General features: G+C 45.0%; 2 protein-coding genes across 2 annotated transcripts in view; both read right to left on the reverse strand.

Moving 5' to 3' along the window:
* Positions 1 to 3,042, reverse strand: part of GCNA (germ cell nuclear acidic peptidase) — a 19,237-nt gene extending 16,195 nt beyond the window's left edge. Inside the window, exon 1 of the mRNA XM_069062405.1 lies at positions 2,756 to 3,042. Coding sequence (XP_068918506.1) covers positions 2,756 to 2,798 — 43 coding nt within the window. The 5' untranslated portion in view covers positions 2,799 to 3,042. The remainder of the gene's footprint in view (positions 1 to 2,755) is intronic.
* A 2,919-nt stretch (positions 3,043 to 5,961) lies between these two features.
* The window catches only part of OGT (O-linked N-acetylglucosamine (GlcNAc) transferase), a 33,989-nt gene continuing 26,033 nt past the window's right edge, over positions 5,962 to 13,917 (reverse strand). Inside the window, exons 14-22 of the mRNA XM_069062403.1 lie at positions 12,873 to 12,962; positions 12,034 to 12,159; positions 11,524 to 11,694; positions 11,319 to 11,435; positions 11,066 to 11,233; positions 9,837 to 9,989; positions 8,833 to 9,085; positions 8,554 to 8,677; positions 5,962 to 8,117 (exon numbers count right to left, since the gene is read on the reverse strand). Of these exons, the coding sequence (XP_068918504.1) occupies positions 7,943 to 8,117; positions 8,554 to 8,677; positions 8,833 to 9,085; positions 9,837 to 9,989; positions 11,066 to 11,233; positions 11,319 to 11,435; positions 11,524 to 11,694; positions 12,034 to 12,159; positions 12,873 to 12,962 (1,377 nt within the window). The 3' untranslated portion in view covers positions 5,962 to 7,942. The remainder of the gene's footprint in view (positions 8,118 to 8,553; positions 8,678 to 8,832; positions 9,086 to 9,836; positions 9,990 to 11,065; positions 11,234 to 11,318; positions 11,436 to 11,523; positions 11,695 to 12,033; positions 12,160 to 12,872; positions 12,963 to 13,917) is intronic.

A 13,917-nucleotide genomic window follows, 5' to 3' on the forward strand; every position in this document is an offset into this window, starting at 1 on the left:
GGGGGGGGGGGGGCCAGGAGCGGCCAATCCTACTACAGGCACAAGCCGTACCTCATGTATATTATACAGATACTGGATATATTATACCTAAATATATATAGATATACCTAGTATATCTATATATATACATATATACACACATACCAGTATACCAATATATATATATATATATACACACCAGTACCTAGAAACTAGCAAAGCCATTTGTATAAACAGGAACTTCTGGGACACATCTTCCCCTGATCTATCATTTCCCCTCCCTTAACATGGTGAACTTACTACTGAACAAAAATTGGTGGGAAAACTGGAAAAAGTCTGGAAGAAATTAACAACATCTCATGCCATATAGCAAGATAAACTCCAAATAGATGCATGACTTAGATATAAAAAGTCACACACACTAAAAGAAGAAAACATTTTTTGCTACAAGGGGAAAACAAGATTAAATACAATAAAATTAATTATTTTGATTATATAAATTTAGAAGTTTATGCAGAAGTACAGCTAAAAAGTAGTTAAAATTATGAGGGAAAAAGGGGAAAAATACCTGTGGAACATGTTTCTCCAATAAAAGTCTCTTAACCAACATATATAAGGAACTGATTCCAATTTATAAGAACAACCACTCCCCAACTGACAAATGTCAAAGGATATGAACAGTCATATGAAAATATGACCCAAATCACTAATAATTAGAAGAAATACAAATTAAAGGAACTTTAATATCTACCACATATTCATCATATTAGCAAAGATTATAAAAAAGGAATATAGCAGTGTTGGAGGGTCTATAGGAAAAAAGGCACACTATTAGTAGAGCTCAGAATTGGTGCAGCCATTCTGGAAAACAATGTGGAAGCACATCCATAAAGTTACTAAGCTGGCTATACCCTCTGACCCAGTAGCTATTACTAGGTCTAAACAACAAAAAGATCAAAAAACAAGGACCTAGATGTATACACAAGTCTTTCTGTATCAGTAACTATGCAACTAGAGAATAGCTTGAACAATTTATGATACATGAATGGAACCTGAGAAATGGCCAAACCTGGAAAGACTTGCATCAGCTGATGCAGAGTGAAAACCATGCCAATAAAGTTGTAATTATGAATGGCTCTGAAGGATTTAGAGTCAGTGCAATGGTCAAACACAAGATTCCAGAGGCCCAATGAAGCAGCATACCTCCCCTTTAAAATTAAATTTGGTGGTGGACTCAAGATGCTGAATGAGACATACATTTTTCTATATGGCTAACGTGGGAATTTGCTTTGACTTGATGATTTTTTTATAAAGGTTTTTTTGTTTTGTTTTTCCCAAATGAGGGAAAGAGTAAGAAAAGGGGAAAAGGGATATAGGTTTCCTACTCCCACCCTGACATTGAGATGACCTGGAGATCGAATCCCAGGCTCAGACACTTAGCAGCCACACCCAGAAACACCTGGCCGTGTAACCTAGAGCAAGTTACTTAACCCTGATTGCTTTAAAAAAAAAAAGTTACAGCATCTACTTAAATACTTAAAAAGAAGAGCAAGCTGTTCAGAAGAGATCCATGGTTTCAGGTACAAGTCTCTCCTTTTCACACGAACACACAAAATATGCAATATAAAGAATACACAAGAATATCATATATATGTAAATATACACATGTGTATGTATTCCATATATCTTAATCTATATTTTCAATGTGCAGATAGGGACAACCTGTCTTATGCTGCTTTTATGGCCCTGAGCAAATGAACTCTCCTAAAGAGAGCTCAGAGAGCCCTGCTAAGGTGGCTGACTGAGCTCCAGTGGAGAGTAAGGGCTCAGTAACTGCTCCTTCAGCATAAGAAGCATGTTCGTGTCACATATGGCTTCTTTAGCTTCACCTGAGACACACTTTCCTGTGTAGTAGAGGACAAACTGAGTCTGTGAGGTGGGAGGGAGAAAAATTTGGAAGTCAAAATCTTATAAAAAATGAATTTTGAAAACTATCTTTACAAGTAATGGGAAAAATGCTATTTACAAAAAAATTAAAAAAAAAAAAAGACATGGGGGATGGCTAGGTGGTGAAGTGAATAGAGCACCAGCACTGGAGTCAGGAAGACCTGAGTTCAAATCCAGCCAGACACTTAACACTTACTGGTTGTATGACCCTCGGAATTGCCCCCTCACCTCCCCCTCCCGGCTTCCGCCACGTGGGAGCTAAAATCTGCCCTTGTACAGGAAAGTTTTCCTGATCCCCTAAGCGCCGTCCCTCGGTCGATTAGCTCAACATATTTGTTCACAACTCGTGTATAAGTCCCTGAAAATCAACAAAGCCTGTCTTTTGGCTTTTTTTGTATCCAACGCTTGGCGCTGCACCCGCCACACAGTGGGCACTTTACAAACTGACCAGATCACTTTTTTTTTTGCTGACTGACCAGATTACTTGAGAGGGACCAAGGATTAGGAGACTAAAGTGGAGTAAAAGCGGGAGACTCCCACGGCCAAACGTGAACCGGGGCCAGGCGTGGCGAGGATCGCGGGGGCCGAGGCGTCTGGGGCCGTCGCTAGGCAATCGCCCTCCACCCCCCCATCCCAGCCATCCACCTCTTTTTCCCGGACCCCCCCTCCTTTCCCCGGCTCAACTCCTAACCCTTCCCGCCACTAGCCGCTGCCTTCGCCCCATTTTCTCCTCCCACTCCAACCCCTTCTCGCTTTCTCCACCCCCCGAGTCAGGCCGGGCCCGCCCCACGGAGCCTCAGGACCGAACCGCCTCCGCCTCCCTTCTCACCCCGCTTGGCTGTCTTGGTCCGTCCTCTCAACACCCGCACCATGGCCCGGCAATCTGCGTCGGCGCTGAAGCCGACGAGCGAGTGCTGTCTGCCTCAGGAAGGAATCAACCGCCGCCGTCTCCTAAGCCACCACGCGTACCACCCGTTCGAATTTGGCGGCGCAGCCGGCTTGGACCAGTCCTACTTCCGGTATTCTTCCTGAGCTGCTAGCGCCGCCGCGCTGCGAGCGGCCCTTTCGAACTTGACGCGGGCGCCGGTTCGCGTCACTTCCGGCGACGCTGCCGCCTCGGCCCAGCCGTCCTTCCGGTACGGCTCTTGAGCGACTGCCGCCGTCCCGTGGGCGGCCCTTTCAAACTTGGAGCACACTTCCGGCGGCGCTGCCGGCTTGGCCCAGCCCCATTTCCGGTACGCCTTTTCCTGAGCGGTTGGCCCCACCGCGTGGGCGACTTTTCAAACTTGGCGCGGCCGCCGGGCTTGCGTCACTTCCGGCGGCGCTGTCCGCTCCGCCCAGGGCTGCTTCCGCTGCCTCTTCGGATCTCCATCCCGCCGGCCCCCTGCCCCCGCGCCTTTCCTCCCTCTACGTCCTAGGACGGAGGAGGGAGGGCTCATCATTCCACCGTAGCTTCCGCCTCCGCTCCTCCGGTTGCCCCTTCCACTTCTGTTCGAGCTGATGCAACAAGCACTTTAGCGCGAGGGATTTGACCAGGCAGCCCCCGCTTTCTCCTTGAGACCGAAGTGCATAAGGGGCCAGCTGTCACGTCCAGCACACTAGGGCTAGGGATTGCGGGGGCGGGGGGACCGTGGGAGAAAGTTAGTAAAAGCGAAAGTGAAACTGGAAAGCATGACTATTTCAAGTACTTCCTCTGTGAAAGGGACTATCCCGGAGGCCGTCAAAAGCATAGCTTTAGGGCTGGGAGGCCAATTCCTCCATTTCACAGATGAGGAAACAGGTCGAGTACTTGGTATTTCCAAACTCAAAAGAATTATGTAAAATGCTTTCGAAACCCTACAGCTTTTTCTCCCATTACGGTAGCTGCGTGGGTGCTTCGAATGAGTACTCTTTTCCACTAGGCCTGCTGCTGTCATCTCTCTCCCTAAAATAAGGCCTTATTTTTAAATTATACCATCTGCTTGTAGTTACTAATATAAAATTCCATTTAATGTCTCAGATAGTGGGCTGCCTTGGCTAACCCTTCATAGACTGCCTCCTCCAGTTAGCATGCTAACTAGTTTCTTGAAGGATACAGCAGCAAGGCGAAAAACTCGTATGTTAAGTAAGGTGCCTCGCCCTTTGTTCTGTGAACATCTGAGTTGCTGAAAAGCAGAAAAACCATTTCTGTGTGAAACGCTTATCAAGTGAACTTGAGAAGAAACAAAACTCAAAATACTTGAGAAGAGTCCCTCACAAAGGAGTGAAGGCTTGACTAGAGATGAACATGGCCTCCAGACACTGCTGTCCACCAGCTCATTTAAATGTGATTTGAGGGATTGGACAGACCAGAAAAGCTATAAATCACGGTTCCTGTACTACAAGGAAACTTGGTATGTTGGCTTTGACACCTGCTAGAATGCTGCTTTTGGTGGTGTTTTTTTATCCCCCAAGCTGAGGTACAAATAGATTGCTGCTGAGGAATAGGTCATAACTTGAGGCATTAGCAGCCTCACAATCAGATGGAAATGAACAAATGGGGAAGTGAGAAGCAGCTAGGGTTAGAAGCCATGGAGGCAGGGGGGCCATAAAAGAAAATGACAAAAAGCAGAATATAGAAGTTGATAGGAACTAAGAAGCAGGTTTTGCAGATGCTACAAAGAGCTGTTGCTGCCTTACTCCCCTGTACTGCCTAAGAGATGAGGAATTTCAAAAGCCAGGCTTTGTAACTGTGTGCTGGGAGCTCTGCCCGTAGTTTTTCCAAAAAGACAACACCCAAGTCCCTCCCAAGGGTGGCAGTGTCCAAGTGGCCAGAAAGGAACAGAGTAGTCAATCTGCCTAGCAGGAAAGCTGTGAGGATCAGAACAGATGAAGAAGCAGTTTGGTACAGTGAGGAACACTCGGTACAGACCAGTTGTATTTCACTAAGCCTACTCCCAGGGGTGAAGTGGGAAATTTCAATTATTTCCATTTCCTTTCTCAGTAAATGTTTTTAAGAGTTAATGTCATCCCGGAGGCCCTGACATTGGATTGTGAGTTCCTTGAGGGCAGGGCCTGTCTCCTGTCACTTAGCACAGGGCTTTGGGCATTTTGTTGTTCAGTGGCATCTGACTCCATTTGGCAGTTTCTTGGCATTTCCTTCTCCAGCTTATCTTACAGATGAAAAATCTGAAGCAAACTGGGTGAAGTGATTTGCCAGGGATTACATGGCTACTAAGTGTCTGAGACCACATGTGAACTGACTCCAGGCCCAGGCCCTCTGTGCACTGTACCACCTAGCGGGGCCAAACCTTGGGCACAGTAGGCACTTCATCTTTATTGACTGTATCCCCTTCATTACCCCAAGATATGAGTTGTAGCAGCAAAGTAACAGCTGCTTTACATCAGTCCTCAGCAAGAAACAGAACTAGGCTTTGACCTACATAATGAGCCAGGAGAAAAAAATGACCTTTGACTATAATTAACCTAAGCATGAGATGGGAAAAAAAAAGTTACACTTCTCCAAACTAAAAGCAAGTGGCACAGTGGAGAATACTGGCCTTGGAGTGGAAAGGAGCTGAATTCAAATCTAGCCTCAGTTGCTTACTAGCTTTGTGAGTCACTTCACCTCCAAAATGTGTTTCCTTATCAATCAGTAAAATTGGGATACAGCACCAAGCAAATGGGGTTGCTGTGAGGATGGAAGGACAATATTTGTAAAGTGGTTTGCAAACCTAAAAGTGCTATGTAAACATTAGCTGCTATCACCACCATCACCACCAGCAGCATCACCATAGCTGGAACAGAGGTAAATGAGATTCCACACCAGAGGATCCAATTGACTGGGCTAAAACCTTCCTCCTCACTTAATACTTAAGTGTCTCAGCCAGAGGAGACAGGATAGCTAACTCATACTCAAAAAAACCAAAAAGCAAAAACCCCAGCCCAACAACTCTGCCCAAGAGTCAAGAAAGGCCACACCACCCCCTGCTGCTGGTCACTCTACAAACGCAAGAAATTACTTCTGAAACTGCACAACTAGCATTCAACATGCAACACAGAACATTCACCTTTAACTTCAGAGGAAAATGTTTGTTTATTGTTTAAAGACTGCAAGACAATATTTGTATTTCTGTAGCACAATTTAAATATTTTACTGTTTTTGATAAAGCAGAGTACAATAGAAAAGACAGTTCGTTTCCAGTAATACCTATGTGTCTATTCAGAATTAAGTCATCCTCGGACATGTTACCTGGAAGCAAAAACCTGTTTGTTACATTAAGCAAAGCTTCAACCACAGCAGATACTTTCCACACCAGGAAAAAAATTCCTCCAATGCAGGAGTGATGTGCTATGTGAAATGGCTGGAGCTCACAGCCAAGGGCATCAGAAAGGTACAGTTCTGATTTTAATCCATTTTCAGCAATCTGCAAACTGAAAGCATTATTCATGGAAATGCTCTGACATCCTTTACTGGTTGGAAAAGGTGAAAAATAAATTAAGGAGTTCCCAAACTGCTGAAAGGAACAGTTCATACCCAAGGAATTCTGCTTCCAGAATTCGATCTGAGGGCTCCTGCCCAAAGCATCTGACAGTGACTCAGCAAGAATTTGTCAGCTAGGAGCCAGTCAAAGCATCAGCTGCTACTAAACAGGTGAAGCAAAGCCAGGGCTTTAGCCAAAAATGGTCACCTAGAAGCAGCACTGCTAGCAGACAAATACTCCCTTCTTACCGAGTAGCAAAAAGAACAAAACAGCTACACACAATACACACTCATATGTTGGCTTCTTTTAAACTTAAAGCCCTTTGTTGAAATCTGGAATACTTCTATTCCTGTGGTTTCACAGAAGACACTCCAGCACCAGCAGGGCTGAGGTCTGATTGCGAATTCAAGTAGCAATGCAGTCAAGCCACTATTGAGGCCAAAGCTGTACATCACATACTTGAAGGTCCAGATGGAAAGACTGGTGGATGCAAGGCCTTCGAGCGGCCCGCAGCAGGTCGGCCCGCAGAGCTTCTCAAACACTATTTCTGAATGAAACTGATTGAATGTACTGGAGGCAATCATGACTTACTGAATGAAATGACTGAATACTTACCTGGGCTTTCATTTCTGCTAAAAGAAATAAGGAAGAACAAGGAAAATTTCAAGAAAAATCCAAAGCATCAGAATGGGAGCCAAGAAGTTTCGCACACTATCGCTCTCTGACAACACTAAACGCTGGGAAGGGGGGCAAAACTTGGAAAACAAAAATTATTTATTCTCTGCCACAGGCCCCTGACTGTGCCTGTACAGGATTAAAAATCACTTCGGAAAAATTGGCATTTGGCACCAGCACGTTTAAAATGAACTCTGGGAATCATAGTGGGAAATCCCAAGTCTGATTTTCCTACCAAAGACACCAATTAGGCAAGTTGGGGTGGGGGGAGGGGGGTGTTAGTCTGTTTGTTTGTTTAAATAAAAACCAAGAAGTGGAAGAAGACTGGAGGACAAAGAAAAATACAGAACAAAAAAGTCATCATCAAAATCAACAGCACAAACAGCTCCAATCAACAGGTCACACATTACAAGGCTGACATAGACTCAAGTGGTTTATAAAACCTATAAAAAGCCTACACCAGCAAAGACGCCCTGGCAAGCTGTGGCTCACAAGCTGAAACGTCACTGATGGAAACCAAATCCCGGGAAGAGAACCACACACGCCAATGGGAATACCTGAAATTAAACATTTTTAAAAGTTCCAATCCCCAATATCATAAAGAACAAATAATTCATAGAAGTTTCAATCAATCCATAGAATTGCAAGTGGCTGGGCCATCTCTCTCTCCCCTACCAAGCATCCCATTCAATCACGTGTTCCATACCTACACAACGTGTAACCTGTGTGCACTGCTGAAGGCTGTCTCTCCCTACTGTGCAGGTCTTGCTGGGCCACTTTATTTCCACCAAGCACGGCCCATGGTACTGAGCAGATATGGAGAAATTTAGGGGTCTCTAGTTCACTTTCCCTTAAGAGACTCACATCTTGGGCCAATTCTCCTGTGCGTACAGAACTTTTTATGCCGACTCTGTGGCCTCAACTGGCTTAATCATGTGGTCTGGTTTGTTTCCAGCTGCGTAGTGATCCCACATTTGAAGGTAAAGGCGTTCCAGTTCCATTGTGTACTGCTTGGTGTTGAAAAGAGGGCTTGATATTCTCTGCTTCCAGACTTTGCCACGGATTTTCTTCAGGCTGGGTGAAAAAGAGGAGGAAACAGATACAGGAGAGAAAAAAAGGGAGAGACAATCATATCAGAAGAGAGAAAAAGCACAGCTGGACATCATCACTAGGGTCCATTTTTTAAATCAAATACTGAGCATCTGTTTCTTCTTCATGTCCTCTGGTTTGCCTCCTATAGCCTCACTACCGAAAAGAGACAGGGACTCAGCTTAAACCTTGCTCACCCCCAACCACTCAAAATCAGAGTTCTTTACTTTGCTCCTTCCCCCAAAAACTGTAGTCAAAAGGCTGTGTTCTTTGTCTATTTCACCCAATTCTGAGCCTTTAAATGTCTGCAGGGGGATGTGGAGTTCAGTGGAGGGAAGCAAGACGGATCATACTCAAAGCCCAACTTCTATCACTTGGATTTTTAGGAGACGTGTTAAATGGCTTAGAGCAATCCACTTACTATTCTAGATCAGTGCCCAGTTTCACAGCGATATCTTCATATTCTTGCCTATTTTTTGCAATAAGCTCAAGGCAACCAAGGCAAGTGAGCTGGGAGGCAGCAACCCGAGAGGCGAGAGTCTCTCCTGTAACAGGAAGGGCGACACTTTATACTCCTTGGAGATAATCTCCTATGGAAGTAGGGCTTTAAAGACGCATCGTCCTCGAGGAGGAGACGAACATTTCAATAAAATACATTCCAAGCTCATCCCCCAAACTAAGCCAAGAAGGGGAAGCTTACCTGGCATAGTCACCATGGGGGTCCCGGCCCACAGCACGTCCATGCCAGTGGTGTGCCCATTACAGAGTGGCGTATCGAGGCAGACGTCAGCTAGCTGACCTCGCCTTACATGCTCCTCCTTGGGAGCAACTGGAGAAAAAATGATCCGATTCTGGGGGAGGCCCATATTCTGAGCATATTGCTGAATATTGGGCTCTCCTACAGCTGGGAAACGCAACAGCCACAGCACACTATTGGGAACCCGCTTGAGAATCTGTAAACCAGGAGAACAAAAGTAACCAATGTCTTACTGCTTCATCCCCAAGAAGTACTGTTTTCTGCTATCTTCACTTGCTCCTAATAAGGCATAAAGAAAAGGCAACCAATTTTCCATTTCAAACAGTGACATATTAGGCTTCAACTTCCACATCAATAAACACAACACGCCAATTTCCTTCTAGGTCTGGAGAAGGGCCTTTGACTGGGCTCCCTTCTTCTCTTGCCCCTCAAAAGCAGCTCCTGAAGGGATGAGAGCCTATTCTTCTTATCTAAACAACAGCTTACTGTCAGCTCAGTCTTTCCTCCAGCCATCTAATGAAACAGAACTCTAGCGTCATCACTGTTTCCTAAGCAGTTTGAGGGATTTTTGTCAGAGAACAATGTCAAGGCAGGCTGGAGGTTGTCAGTGTTAATAGCAGCTTTCCCCAAAGAAGCACGGATTTCCCATATCAAATTTCAATTTGTGCACTAGGAAACTTCAGAAACAAACCAACCTAAGTAGGCAAAGGCTTAATTTGATCAGATCCTACTCTTTGCAATCTGCCTCCCACTCCCATACTCAAAAAACATATATCTCTGATAATCCTAAAAATCATTCAAGAGGCTAGATTGTCTGGGAAAAGCAAAAATAACGGTATTAACAACTAAACTGTTAGTCCTAGGATGAAGGGCAGCTGCCTGCAGCAGGGAAGGCCAGTCTGATGGTCTGAGCAAGGTAACCAAACAAAGCAGCTGCACATACTCACATTTGCCCACATCTGCAAGGTGGAAGGGTCAATTTTATACAGCTGGTTAAAGTTGCAGTACACAATGGCATCCTCTGGTAAGCCATACTGAGAGCGAGTGGTAACAATAATGGTCCTTGGGACCTCCTCTCCTGTTGCAGCCTTGTTATTTATCTGCAACAAAAACAAACTTCCATGTCACAAAGGCTGTGATCTGCTCATGACTCAGAAAGACCTGGAGGGCACTGAGAAGGCCTGGCTTCAAGCACTGCCTCTGACTCGCTCCGGGTGCATGACCCTGGGCAAGTCACTATACCGAGGAAGCCACAGGCCCAGGCCCTGACCGCCCCCCCCCCCCCCCATCTAAGCAGCATAGAGATCACACTAAGGAGGCCCTGGCTGTGGAACAGGAGGCAGTTGTTCTTGTGTTATTTGTCATTTTGTTTCATTTGGGGTTTTTGCCTTAAAGAAGAAATCTGACACCATCAGAAGATAACAGCAGAGGAAGTGCACAGGAGACCCAGGCCTTCTGGGAAAGGATGAACACATCAATGAACAACAGAGACTGAGAGGCCCCAGGGGTCTCTTCCAACTCATTCCACAGTGGGAGAAACAGCCATTGGCCAAAAATGGCCAAGTGAGCAGCACACACTTAGACTGCTTCCCTCCGGGAAGAAGGGAGAGAGAAGCCAATTGCCGGAATCCTCCCAAGAGCTATGGGGTGAGTGACACCCACCTCATCACTGCTGCAAGGAGCAATGTGAGAAAGAAATGAAAATCAAGGCCCCCACCTCTCCAACTTGGGCACAACTAAAAGGCTTAAGGTCTCAACTCCCCTAAGCAACTTCAAGCCTCACGATTTCCCCAAAAGTACATTCCTGTTCCAGCCCAGGCAGTCTGTCTAACCCACACTCCAAACTCCATGCCTTTGTTTTGCCCATCCTGCAATTTCTTCTACCTAAATCCAGCGTTATCTTCTGAGATCCAGTTAAAGTCCTTCCTCTTCCCTTAACTGGGGTGGGGGGTGTTTCTTGCCAAGTTGCTGCACATTTCTCATCTATGCTCTGGATCACCCATTCTCCTAACCTACCTTCCAAACACTGCCTCACAACTTTCATGTGCATGCTTATGGACGCTCCAAGGCCACTTCTGTGGCAGTCTTCTAAGTACACATCCCGCTCCAAGTAGAAGATGGGATTTTGGAGGGAATTCACAAGAAACACGGACAGCAGGGGCCTGCCAGGCCTCACCTGAGTAGTTGCTAGTCCATTGCTGATATTGAATCCATTGATGGTTATTTGAATTTGTCCTCTGTTAATCATTTCAATCACAGCTTCTGCAATGGTATTCATGGGGATAACTGGCATACTGAGGGCAGCATTGCTGTCTGCATTGTCTCCTGCATCAGGGCACTTCATCTAGTAATAATGATAATGACATGAGGAGGCGCTCAGCAAACTCAAATACCCCCAACGGAGCCAACTCCACTTTTCACTCTCTCACCTTAACAATTTTGACATCGGGCAGACTATCAAGAAATGCCTTGAGGTCAATGCCATTCAGGACAATCCGGTTGTCATAAATGTGTCCATTGGATTTGAAATCAATGACTGCTTTTTTCTGGTGGGGAGGGGGAAAAGGAGGTTTCATCCAAGGAAATGCACAAGAGCTTGCTTGCCACCCCCCCCACCCCACATTCTCTACAAACCTTCAGGTGAGGAAACATGTTGGCATGATCACCAATGAAGAAAGTGTTGGGCATATAAGCCAATTTCTCTGAGTACTGCTCAGCAACCTCAGCTGGAGAAGTTTCCTGATCTGTGATAATATAATCCATGAAAAGTGCACCACTAGTCCCAGGGTATCCCAGCCACATTGCCTACCAAAAAATCCAATCAAAATAATTCTGTATTAAAAAGAAGATTCTGAAAAGGTCCCAATAAAATATAAACACACTAAACCAAGAATCTACTTCTTTAGCAAAAGACACAGACTAAAAGCCTTAACTTTGAAGGCTCCCCCCGCCCACTCCCTCGGAAAACACGGATAAAGGCTGGAGTAGTGCTTGTTTTTTAACTAAGGCCATGAAGCCTGCACACCTGGGCCAAGTGACACCTGGGGCTTCTAGCCAAAATAATCTGCCCATCTACTTGGTCTGGAAGAGCAGGCACCAGAGGGCCAGTGTCCTGACATTGTCTTCACAGAATTGGAACACTACCTGAATGGGGGCTGGCCTCAGAGCAAAGAGTTCATTCCGTGCACCCTTGGTGTAGCCATTCATATTCACAAGGATGTGGATCCCATCCTGATGAATTCTATCTGCTGCTTTCCCATTACACGGAATCTAATGAGTGATAAAAAGTCCGCTAAGCATTATCAAGTAGAGAACATTGTTTTACATTCAAAGCATAAAATTGCAAAGAATTCAAAGCTTCTCAAGAAGGTTTGTTAACACTAGAGAGCCACTAGCCAAGAAATTATTGGGAAAACTTCCCATGACCCTGAATATGAATATATTCAGCAATGACTTCATAGTGCCCCAAATCTGGAACAGGAAGGTCCCTAGAGGCCTCACAACTCCATCAATTCCTGTTTCTCACGTCTGACTAACAAGGAAATATGCCAACGTGAACAGATTCTAGCAAAGAGGAAAAACGCATCTTTGTCCTCAACAATTCAGTCCCTAACTTGCGTACACTTGTCCCAACCACAGTCCGTGGCTGGTAGCAAGAGAAAAGCTAAAAAGAGGCAGGAGATATCAGAGGCCAAGAGAGAAGGCAAAATCACAATGGATATGGGTCCTTGGGTGTTTCACTCACCACTCCCCCAAGGCATCATTCTATCCCACTGGGGTTAGGGCTTTTTAAATTCTCTAGATATGGGTAAATAGCTGCTGAAGCACAAATAAAACCAATCTTTCCCCCCTGGTTATTGAGAATTAAGGTGAGCAAGAAACTTCCAGATCAAAACTTTTTATTGGTATAACACCATACGCAGACATACAAATTATCTATTAATCCCACCAAAACCCTATCTGAGACTACTGGAGAGGCTCACCTGAGAAAGGTCAACGAAATGATTTGCTTCTGCCATCACCTTTACTCGAAAGTTGGTGCCATCATCTGGGCTAAGGGCATAACAGAATACCTGGAAATCAAGCCCACTATGTTAGCAGCGCCCTAAAAAAGCAGATGCAACTTAGACTCATGTTGTTCAAACACATTTTGTTCAATCATTTCAGTAATGTCCAACTCTCTGTGATCAAATCTGGAGTTTTCTTGGCAAAGATACTGGAATGGTTTACCATTTCCTTCTCCAGAGGAGACTGAGGCAAAAGGGGTAAAGTGACTTGCTCAGGGGTCACTTAGTAAGCTTCTGAGGTCAGATTATATCTCATTACTTCCCCCAGGACTGGTCCTCTCTCCTCTGCTCTGACTACTGACCTTCCTGGCCTTCTTCACATCCCAACTCAAATCCCCATTTCTGTAGGAAGTCTTTCCAGAGCCCTGTTCATTCCAGTGCCTCCCCTCTGTTACTCCCTTACTTACTCTTACTTACTCCTTAGTTACTCTGTTACTACCTGTTTCTCCAGCCTATAGCTTGCACGTTGTCTCTCCCATTAGATCATGAGCCCCTTGAGGGCAAGGACTTCTTTCTGTATTCGTATCATTTCTGTATTAGTGTTTAGTACAGTGCTTAGCACATTGCTATGTGTTTAAATGTTTATTGACTGACTGCTTATATGCCACTAAAATCTCCAGATCATTTGGAAAACCTGCTGTCTGGCCACAGGGCCTTCTCTTTCCCTCTTATACTTGGGCTCAAAAAGTCTGCTACACAAAGCTTTACATATGCCCTGAACAAATCTCACCTTCAATTCAACCCAAAGTTCTAACTTGTTAAGATCTTTTTAGATCCTGATTGCCATCCAACGAAAGCCATGTGCCTTTATCCAAGCAACTGTTCAGTTCAATGTGATGTTTCCCAATTCAATTATGAGTAACACAGTAATCCAAACATTATCTCTAAATGGCAAAAAGAATACCTGCTGCCCTGAACAAGACTTTAGAAACCAAACATTTGTGAATTTCTGCTAGTCACC

The sequence above is a fragment of the Petaurus breviceps genome, unplaced genomic scaffold (genome assembly GCF_028583685.1).
Source record: "Petaurus breviceps papuanus isolate PSGF00001 unplaced genomic scaffold, PetGlider_PUasm1.0 90451, whole genome shotgun sequence".
Lineage (NCBI taxonomy): Eukaryota > Metazoa > Chordata > Mammalia > Diprotodontia > Petauridae > Petaurus > Petaurus breviceps.